The sequence below is a fragment of the Ruditapes philippinarum genome, unplaced genomic scaffold, assembly GCF_026571515.1.
Source record: "Ruditapes philippinarum isolate M1 unplaced genomic scaffold, ASM2657151v2 ctg29_1_1_1_1, whole genome shotgun sequence".
NCBI lineage: Eukaryota > Metazoa > Mollusca > Bivalvia > Venerida > Veneridae > Ruditapes > Ruditapes philippinarum.
Genome location: NW_026859731.1, coordinates 495678 through 507500, shown reverse-complemented (window position 1 = coordinate 507500; position 11823 = coordinate 495678). Strand labels below are relative to the sequence as shown.

Genomic DNA, 11823 nt, shown 5'->3' with positions numbered 1-11823 from the left:
GTTAACTAGTAGTCATTTTTCGAATTTCTAAATGTTAAACGTATTTTAAATTGAACGACCGTATATATCGACCTATCTAAACCGTTGTACGTACATGAACCAAAATGTAATCTACATGAATTTGTATCTAAATATATGCCGTTTAACGGTGCCTGAATGCCGTTTAATATACACGAACAGTCATTTATTATTTCTAAATTTGTCGTGTTTATATTTTCAGAATGTTTTCAAATGTTGCTCACGCTCTAGGCGTGGACTCTGCGGAATTTATTGAGATGATGAAATCAGACGAGATTGAGACAGCTACACGCGCTGCCTGGAAATATTCATGTTCTCGTAAGTTTCTATGGAGACCCCCCCCCCCCCAAAAAAAAAAAAATATATATATATAAAAAAATAAAACAAAAATAAATTGCGTTCTTGGGTTTAGACTAGGCTGGATATCAAGCTGTCAAGTAATGTCTTCAAATAGGCTCTTGAGTGAAATAATCAGTAATTGTAAAATCACTTTTAATAGAAATGATTAATTTTACGAAAATGCATAATAATTCGTGATTCGTAAAATCGATTTTTGAAAACTCAAACTATATCACTATGGTAACTTATGAATTTGGAAGATTAGTGTATTTGAAAGACTAAAGTATGCTGGTCAGGCGAAATTGTTCCATCGTTACAAAACTTATAGATAGTGTCTATAAAAAGCCCGTCAAATGCTAGCTAATATAAACATTTTGTGCAAGATTGCAAAGTAATTACGAATATTCAATGACTGTATGACTTTGGTCTGAATATTACAACAATGTCATTTCAAAATTCGAAATGCATTCTTCTTAAAACAGTTCATAATTAAAAGTACATGTAATTGATGACTTGTCATGCCTTTATATGATTATATTACACGGTTACATCATATTTATCTTTATTATTTAGAATAAAATTTGGTATGCAAACAACAAGAAAATCAGATTTTTTCTCTAACATTTTTGCCTTTCCCGTTTAATCAAGATTACAAAAAAAACATCATTGTAGTAACATCGAGTTTTTGCAATTTCCAGTGTACATAAAAGGAACGAAAAAAATATGTTTATTAAAACAACTTATGTTTTTTCGAAATATGCAGGGGCAATAGCTGGTACCCCAACTTACCTTGTGAATGACGTCATTGTGGAAGCTGATCCATCTTGGACACTGAAAGACTGGCAACAAGTCATTGATCCATTACTTAAAGGTCGCACAAACAAGTCAAACAAGGTGAGTTCTTAACGGCTCGACAAAGTGATAGATCTTGTAAAATCTTAGTCGTTCAATAGATTAAAAATCGGTACGCAAAAGTGGCACATCCTGGGTCAGATTTGTCAATGTTTCTTTCTAGCTGGTTGTGTAGAAAAAAGTCAGTTCTGATATTTTTACACAAAAAAAACGGCGTCTCTTTGCAGGACGCGTCACATTTTGACGTAATGACATGGGTTTGTATGTATCGAAATCACTTTTTTTGTGATACATCATTTCACGATAAGTTTTTTTTAAAGATACAGCTATGGCAAAATCTGAACTGGCTCAGGCCTACAAGTTTGGTTTGTGAACCGGAAGTTGAAAGTTTTTAATGACCTGACTTCCCTTAAAAAATCATAATGATTATTCATAAGTTCCATTATTAAAATTCCTTTTACATGTAGATCTACAAGCGTTATTCTTCACTTAACGATTTATGACGGAAATTGACGAAAAGGAACGATATTCATATACTAAAGATCTATTACAGGACTGTCCAACTGACACGAAGAAATGCGAATATTTACCCGGAAAAGTGGAGTGCTGTACTAAAGGAGAAGCGTGTATTCCAAATGTCGGCTGCCGATGTTTTGAGAATTCGTGCTCAAACGGAAAACTGACGGAAATGTTTAAAATAAATCCCGTAAAAAATTAGAACTTTCTATTAATCTTCAAGTTAGAGAACTTAAATAGAAAAAATATAACGGAAATAAATCAGCAAATTTATATTAATTTTCTTGATTATTTACAAGTCCTGATCTTCAATACATAACCGCCTCTGTGGTCGAGGGGTTAGAGTAGATGACTTCATATCCAGATACCTCTCTTGCGTGACTACGATCCCCGGGAGATGCTTTGGTAGTTTAGCGCGAAGGAAGGTAGTCTAGTATTTCCAGGAACGATGGTTAGGAAACTACCCGCCTTTATGACCGAAAAACTGTTGGGAAAAGGAGTAAAATGAAACAAACAGCAAACAAACTTTCAATCCATTAATTTTTCATTCAAATGATAATAATAAATTTGTTATAATGTATACTAAAGAATGTGAATTAAAAGGGACCATGTTCATTCAAAAATGTTTTCGTCATTTTCGAGGTGACCTTTTTTTTTCAAAAAAAAAAAAAGGAAAAGAAAAAAAAGGTTAAAAACACCAGTAAAAACACAGGCAAAACAAAACAAAAATCAACCAAACAAATAAACAATGACAACAAAAGCAAGTACTCACTTATAATAGTTGAATACAAAGTTTCCAATTACATGAAGCCTTGAAAATTCCAACAGCTTTATTACAATTTTACATCCTAATCCAATCTCTACTAACGTAAAACATGTATTGTTGTAAGTGAATACTATAGATATACTGTCCAACGGATGCATCCTGATTTTCAAACAATTTTCCATAGTTTAGATTAATAAAATGCCAGATATGAAAAATATTTTGATATTGAAAACCAGTCCTCACTATTGTAAACATCAGCTACACGTTCATGAAACACTAACATTGTATATTTAACATAAACGTTTGTTTTCAAAATAAATCTATCTTCAAACCCCTCGCTAGGACGAATACTCCCAGGTAGTACCAACTGAACATCTTTGAATTTTAACATGGATAATTTTAGGTACCTATTTTTCTAGGTTTAGGATCAATTTTCTCCCCGTTCTGTAAATAATTGCTGAAAGCTCGATTGTACAAAAAAAAAAACAAAAGGGATATGATGACCAGAAACAAGTGTTTTTCAGTGTTGGAAATAATTTTTGCCGCTTTAGTTATTAAGTTTCCAGACACTGATTTTTTTCTTAATAAGAAAATGGAACCTTTCACAAATGGCCTAGGTTCACTGTTACTGTACATCTGGCAAGTAAAGCATGTCAGTTCACGCTTTCTAATTTCCTTTTCACACTGCATGGAGCCTTTTTTTATTCCTTTTGGCTATAAAACAAATCAAAAAGCAAAAACTACAGAAAAGACGGGAAAAGGAATGGATTTTACTTCGTGAAAAATGAACTTGTTTGGTGGAACAGTAATTAAATATCGTGACTTACTTGCCGTAAATTTTCAACATTTTGCCTATTGCTTGCCGGGGAAGTGGTCAATTGCATATTTTTAACACTGGTTTTATTTTGGTTGTTGCTGTTTTTTGTTGTTTTTTTTGTTTTTGAAAAGTACAATCATTTACATTTTTATTTTAAAATGTATTTGCGTAATGCATGAGGTAAGCAAGTATGCTATTTTTCTAAGGAAGTGTTTTTAGGGAAACATCCATGAAAGGAAAATAATGGTTATATGTAAGGTTTGAGGCATTTCAACAACGAATTGGTGGTTGCTTGGTAAAGGATGTAGACTTCGGACAATTTACTTCTTAAGAGTTTTGGGTTTCAATACTGTCATGCTTCATAAGGCAAAACATATTATATATTTATATGTTTTAAAATATACGTAGATATGCAGTCTTTAAAAAATATCATTGAACTTGTTCATACTGATATCATTTCAAGTGTATAACGCCATTTTCTTCATTAAGATTTATTTAGTTTGTCTTTTCCTCTCTTGATCTGAAAATGTGACACGAACTATAAAATGATAACAAATTGTACTGAAAAACAAGAGCCACCGCCGGGCAGGAAGAACGCTCACCGCCGGACAGGAACAACGCTCGACTTTTTACTTTTCTAAAAGCAAACAAAGAAATGTTTGAACAAATCTTAACATTTCCTCTTTATAATTTGAATAGGCCTGTCTTGTCACACTAGCTCTGTCAAAGTATTGATCCTTTCCATAAATAAATGCGGTGTTAGGCTGAGATGCAACTTAAAGCTGCATGCCTCCAGAGTCCAGATTCATGTTAATTCTCGTGTAAATTTTAGAAATGCAAAACAAGAGTAACATTTATCGTGTGAACAACTATTAAGATGGCATTGCCCGTCACAAAACCTTAAGGTGTAGATGCGTGGCAAGGAAGTTGGTCCCTAATGAAATTTTACCTCTACGAGTATGTGTGACCTTGACCTTGGTTGCAGGGACCTGAATTTTATGCGCAACACTCAGCCTCACAATGATGAACATTTGAGCCAAATTATATTAATATACACAATGCATGTATAGAAGTTTTGCTCTGGACAAACGTTTTTCCATTAACTATAAATGTGACCTTGTCCTTTGACATATAGAAGCACGTTGCATGTAATTGTTATGAAATCTATTAATAGTAACAAATTGCTGATAAGACAGGTAATTTGTGCATGGTTGAGCAGATAAAATATGAATCATAGTAATTTTGTATAAATAATTAAAAGTTATTTTTCATGAAACAGTTTTATATTCTAAATCATTATATAGAAATATCTGTCAACTCAAATTACACATAAACAATGAATTTTCAAAACCTTTTCCTTTTTTTTCTTTATCTATCTATCTTCCATTAATGTCAAACCCCTCGCGGGGACTTAGTCATGATTAGATAGGAAACACTGAAAGTGTCTCTGAAAAATCCCAGGGTGTTACCCAGGATCGAACCTGGGTCCTCAGGAGTGACAGCCAGTTGTCTATTATGCCACCTAGTGTTTAACTATTTGCTAGAAACTATTGAAAATACAGTTTTAAAATAGCCAGTCTTTCTTTTTTGTGAAAGCAAATCATGAAAATCCGCTTCCAAAATAGGAATTTACAGAACTTTTGAATGGTAAAATAATCTAAAAAATCGATCCACAAATAAGCAAGACGGCCAAATGGCCCTAAATTGCTCAGCTGACCCATCAAACTCAGCCGAGCAATTACCTAGACAAGCATCCTGACCAAGTTTCACGACAGTCAAAAATGTGACCTCTAGAATGTTAACAAGGTTTTTCCATACTTGAGCAGTGTGACCTAATTTTTGACCCCAGGTGACCCATATTCGAGCTTGTCCTAGATATCATCAAAACAAACTTTCAGAGCAATTTCCAGGATATTTGGATCAAAACAGTAGCCACTAGAGTGTAAGCAAGATTTTTCTATTTTTAGCTCCTGTGATCTAGGACAGGACATAAGTGGACACCACCCGCCCGCCTGTGGCATTCCCATAATATGACCTGTTTTCAAACAAAATATGACTTGTTTTTCAAACAGGCACAAAAAAGGTAATTTACACATTACAAATGTCACTTACAATCCACCTTAATTACCCATAAACGGTCAAAATGTGCTCAAATACCGTACCCAAAATTGCATTGGTCACACGGTAAAAGTATTGTGATTAATCAGTCATTAATTTCTTATGAAAATTATTACAATGTACTTAAATCTGAATACTTTACTTTTTTAAAGTCTTAGTACATTTTTCTCAAAGATGATTTTCTTTAAATATTTTGGCTCATCTGCAGCTTGCAGCTTTAACATAAACTTTTGTTTTTTTCAAAATATACTCTGTCATTTTTTGTCTCCAACTTTTTTTCTCGTAAAACAAGCAATTATCATAGTATAGCAAGCAATCCATAAGTCCCCTACCAGTTAGAGCCCCAGCAACATTCTGATGGGCAATCGATCATTGAATTATGTCACTGAATGACTGACATGACATGAGTAACCTATTCTTTAGAGTTCTTAGTTTGTCTGTATCAAAGTAATGTTTTAAGTTTCCCTTATTGTGTTTATAGAACAGATAATCAAAAGATCCAATTTTCTCAGGATGAATATACATGTATAACTGATGTTTCAACATTCTCTTTTTTAAATAAATTTGATGGAAAAGTTCCAATGTCTCTAAAAGTGACCTCAGGAAACAATTTTTAGAAATGGACAGACAGACAAACTGACAGAGACACTGAGGGTAAATCTTTAAACAGCCTGGGTTGTTACCAGAATATAACATTTTTAAAAGGAAAATTCTTAAACTAAGAGGAGATAACTCATAAAATAAAGATGCTAGACTTATGAACACTGTCATATTTGATGTGAGTGTAACAAAGAACAAAAATCTAAAGTTTAAAGAAGATACCATTAAAAAACAACAATTTTCAAATATACCATTTACAGCAACAAGGAAGAAAATTAAAAGAAAAATTAAAGTAAATGTCAAGTTGAAATGAAAATAATCATGGAAACTTATGTCTTATAAATCTAATCACATATGAAGTAGGTCTTGATAATGAATGTCTTTTTTAAAATTGATGTTAATTCATGGAGAAATAAGAAAGTTAAAGAAAGAGTAAGGAAAATTCAAAGTTTAAGGGGAGATAATTCTGGAAATATGGATGCTAGATTTATAACTATATCCATGGAGATTAATAGTAAAAATTGTGTATATGTCTGTGCCATATCATATCATTATAATGTGGTAGTAAGTAGTAATTCCTATAAGAAATGAAATATAATAATTTCTAGAAAAAAAATCTAAGTTAAAGAGAGACATAATTCTGAAAATAGTCAACCTAGAGTAGTGAACCTTCTCCCAAATGACTTGAGTAATAATAAGATAATATACAGGATATGAAGTTTATAGTAGACACATAATGAAATAAAGAAGTTATAAACAAAAACATCATTTTTTTCATGAAAATTGTAAGTTCAAGGGGGGTAATTCTGATAATTTTTGTGCTAGAGTTGTAAACCTTGTCACATATGATGAGGTTGATGATCAGAAACTTATATTTGAAGTTTGAAGGAAAATATAAAATATCTTAAGAAATAAAAAATTTATAGTGAAAAAGCATAAAAACTTGAATCAGAAATATTGACGAGGTCACCGACGCTCGGTGAGTAGGACAACTCTTAATATACCCCCTATAGTCATGATTAAAATCATGTGTAAAATCTCCATACTGCCATTTATCCATATTTTAAGTTTCACAAAAATGTTTTCACTACTTTTGAGTAACGACAAATATTGTTATATTTGCCATATTTTAAGCCTATTTGTTGCCATAGCAACCACATTTTACAACAAAGGAAGAAAAGAAAAAGACTTGCATAATCTCCAGACTGCCATCTACCCATATTTCAAGTTTCATAAAAATATTTTCAGTACTTTTTGCTTTATCACTGGATCCAGTTTATGTGTTAAATTTGCCATATTTTCAGTCTATTTGTTGTTATACCAACCAAAGTTTTCAACATTGGAAGAAAAGAAAAATAATGTGCATAATCTCTAGACTGCCATCTATCCATATATCAAGTTTCATAAAAAATATTTTCAGTACTTTTTGCGTTATCCTGGGACCCAATTTTGTGGAAGGACGGACTGATGGACGGATATCCGTCCATAATGGAATAAGTGGCCATTTCTTTAGTTATTTTTCTTTTGTTTAATGGAGGGCCAATGGCCCCTTACTCTATTGTTTCTGAATGAACTTTATTGTTCTCTTTTGTTTTGTTTGCAGTTAGATGGTCCCCTTTCCCAATTCGGTAGTGCGAACAGATGGACGAAGGGTAAACCTAAAGTCCCCTCCCGTTAAACCGGTAGGGGACTTATAATCAGATAGTGAACATTGACCATGAAAAGCTCTGGGTTACTTTTAAATAATCTGCGATCAAGTGCTCAAAAGCTGTGAAATACAGGCAGGTTATCTTGTCACTTAGATTTGAAAGAAATAATTATCAGTTATCATCTCTTTAAAATCTATTTAAATTAGAATTTTTAATTCAAATAAACCATCATGAAAAATACAATGAAATTCAAAATTTAACAGATATGATTTGCTCTTCAATTAATTTAAATGGTATAACAGAAAGCTTAATAAACATCCACAAAGAGGCGGCATCTAGCTTGTATGTTGGAAATTAAATCAATTAGAAATTCAAGTGCTATTATGAAAGATTGACATTCAAAAGAAAAAGAAATATATTTCAGGGTTCATAGAGACATCCAACGTCAAATTTCAAGCACTTTTTGAGCAATATTTTTCCCATATTTCAAGCACTTTTTGAGTAAGATTTTTCCCATATTTCAAGCACATTAAAAAAAATGTTTTGCACAAATTATTTAGAGGATATTAAATGAGTGTAGTTTAATACTAAATTTATTGAACGAGTTGAATAAGATCATATTATGCGAGCCTCTGGCGAGCATAATATTGTTTTTTCAACAAGTTCAATAAATTTAGTATTGAATCTACACGGATATAATATTCTTTTTATCATATATATAAAATAAGAACAGTCAAATGTTAAAATGAGTAATTTTTCAATGACGCGCCTATAGTGTAACGCTAAAATTAGTGCGCTTAATATTTTGTTTTTATTACATGGCTTTATTACACTCGTGCGCCACGGTTTATGTGATAAATCATTATAATCAATTGATAAAGTAACTATAAAACTGTCATAAAACCTTGGAAACTTTATTCTTGACTGCTGAATAACATAAATTGTACATTATATGATATTTTAATATACATAGAGGATATTCAAATTTTTTCTATAAATACAGGATTTATTTTCATCAAGTGGCATGAAAATAAATATTTCACAAGCGGCAGTAGCCATGAGTGAAATATGATAATTTTCATACCATAAGATGAAAATAAGTCCTGTATTTATAAAAAACACTAAAATTTTCTGTTTATTATATCCTTTTCTATTTTTCAATATAATGATTTGAAAGAATTTTCCCTTTTGGTTTTATGTTTTGACTGAATTTAGAAAAAAGAAGTCCGGCAAGACACCAGTAAAAATACAGAAAATTTTCAGTGAAAATACCGAAAATGGAAATATGCATTTTATTTCATCAATATTTCATTTATAAGTATATAATTAACGTATGTATTCATTTAAAGTGCAATTAAATTATTCTAGTAAGACCAGCAGTTTTAAACGTTATCATTGTTTTCTTTTTCATTTTTTTTTTCATTTGTTAACTGTCGTTTTTACCGACATTATGTCATTAAATCATTTTCAAGCATATTTGCTTCAAAAAGCTTTTTTTAAGTACTTTTCACGACACTTTTTGAATTCAAAGTCTTTCAAGCACCTTTTTTTTTCATTTTTAAGCACTTTTTAACAAAGGGACACAAATTTAAGCACTTTTTCAGAATGTACGAGCACTTTGCTATTTCATGACAAGAATACATTGAAGAAAAAACTACATATAATATTGAAACCAAACGCATTAATAAAATGAAATATAATAACAAAGAGAAACGAAGACTGTTGCAATTAAGTAAAACAATTCCTAGAGTTCTGGAGAAAAATACAAATCAATACATGTACAGTAAAAATATCAAGTCTGCAAAAAACTCTTTTAAACAAGACTATTAATGATAAATATCTAGATCAAACGATTTCTTTTACTAAACTCAAAAACGCAGTTTTTTTCACAAAACAATAACAAAAGATGTGTTTTTTTTTAAAAAACATTAACAAAAGTTGTGGTTTTTCACAAAACAATAAACAAAAGTTGTGTTTTTTTCCAAAAAACAACAACAAAAGTAGTGGTTATGATGATTAACCAGTGGAGAATCTTTAACATATATTCGCCCAAATTGTACATTTTCTGCTTAAATTATTTAACCACATGTTTACCACTGGTCAGTACCTGGAATCATTTGGCGAAGGAATTATTGTACCTATACACAAAGGAGTGTATATAGACAATCCACAAAATTTTGGGCAATAACTCATTATATTTATAATATCAAAAATTTACTCACAAATTCTTTTAAACAGTTTAACAAAATAGACTCTAACAAATGAGACAATCTTAGAAAACCAATTTGGTTTTTTCAGGCTGGTAAATAACAACAATTTACTGTGTTTCATTGTGTTTATATTCTACAATCAATGATCGCTAAAATATTGTCGTTAACCCTTTCGCTGCCAGAGGGTTATTGTTTTATTGTTCACCTATTTGCCAGAGGGTTTTCTAAGAAATTACTATATTATTAATAAATATAATTATTACTATTTGTTATTAGTGTTATAATAATTATATATGTTTCCAAACCTGTAAGTATAATAATAATTATTGTCGATGGTATAATTTTCTATATATTTATTATTATTTTTATTATTACTATTATTAATTTATTATTATTACTATTATTATTATAGAAACGGCTAAAGCCGTCCATATGGCAAATACGCCGAGAATAACAGTGACGGCTTAAGCTGTCCCTATGGCAGTGAAAGGGTTAAAGAAAAAATTATATTGTTGTTTTTATAGAATTCGAAAAATGATTCGATAAAATTACAAGGTCTCATTTATTTCATAATTTGATTACAGAGAATGTTAGTTCACAATAGTAAATGCTTTAAGAGTTATGTATAATACCATTTCACGTAAATCGGCCAGAAAAGAGCTGACGCATGTTGTAATATATAGAACAGAGACAGGGTAAGAAGTATTTGCTCGGATAAAATTTCGTCGGATCTTAAATTCGTGGATTGACCTACCCACGAAAACCACGAAAATTGGTGCCCCACAAATAATAATGATTTTACAGTACAGTGAAAGTTTGGATAAAGATAAAAATCAGAACAGTCTCCATTCTTTACTTGATAAATATTGAAGTAAAACAGGGAGATCCAAGTTCCAGTCTAATGTTGTTTTTTTTTTTGTGAATGACATCATTTTATTAATAAATAGATGGCATCTGTTCTATATGACATCAAACTTATATGCTTTTAGCAGACGATGCTGTTATTTTTGCAGAAACACCACGGATATTACAGTTGATATTTAAGGTTCTTACCACACTTAATAATTATGCTTCTAAAACAATTTTCAAATATCAAAGAATATGTAAAATATGTACTGCAAATATTTGTCCACATTATATGTAAACATTAAAATATATGCATTCATTTCTTATTGAAAAATTTGACTTAGACTTTATAAAAAATAAATTTCTAATTACCTCCCTTTATTAAATTAACATGAAATGTAAATTTAGTAATATCTTTACATATAATGCTATTTGAAACTTACAATATTAATAAATCTTCATTTGAGCATTATATTTTTGATATAAAACCATAAAAAAATTGAGTTACATGATATTCAAATATATTGTGGTTTGTGGGATTTACATGTCAATACTTCGAAAACAACAATGATATTTGAAAAAAGGAAGGAAAACAACCTACATACTTTCATGTTAAATGATATTCAATTAGAAATTTTTGGCTCATTCATTTATCTCAGTATAACACACTTTAACAAGAGCCACCGCCGGGCGGGGGCAACGCTCGACTTTTTACTTTTTCTAAACGCAAACATAGAAAGGTTTGAACATATATTAACGTTTCCTTTTTATAAATTTAGTTTGTCTGTCTTGTCACATTAGTTTTCTTTATATATTTTGTATATATATGAATAGAAACATTAAGCATATTTCTAAAAATAGCAACAGTACGCAATTTCTTAAAATAGCAACATGACGCAATTTCTCAATATAGAAAAAATGACGCAATTTCTAAAAATACAAAAAATGACATAATTTCTAAAAATAAAAAAGTGATGCAATTTCTAAAAATAGCAACAATGATGCAATTTCTAAAAATAGAAAAATTGACGCAATTTCTAAAAATAGAAAAAATGAAGCAATTTCTAAAAAAAGAAAAAAATGACGCAATTT

General features: G+C 30.6%; 1 protein-coding gene across 1 annotated transcript in view; it reads left to right on the top strand.

Moving 5' to 3' along the window:
• LOC132757693 (uncharacterized) overlaps nt 1–1998 on the top strand; it is a 3774-nt gene extending 1776 nt beyond the window's left edge. The window contains exons 3-5 of the mRNA XM_060749050.1: nt 221–336; nt 1121–1251; nt 1763–1998. Of these exons, the coding sequence (XP_060605033.1) occupies nt 221–336; nt 1121–1251; nt 1763–1927 (412 nt within the window). The 3' untranslated portion in view covers nt 1928–1998. The remainder of the gene's footprint in view (nt 1–220; nt 337–1120; nt 1252–1762) is intronic.
• Nucleotides 1999–11823: the final 9825 nt, after the last annotated feature.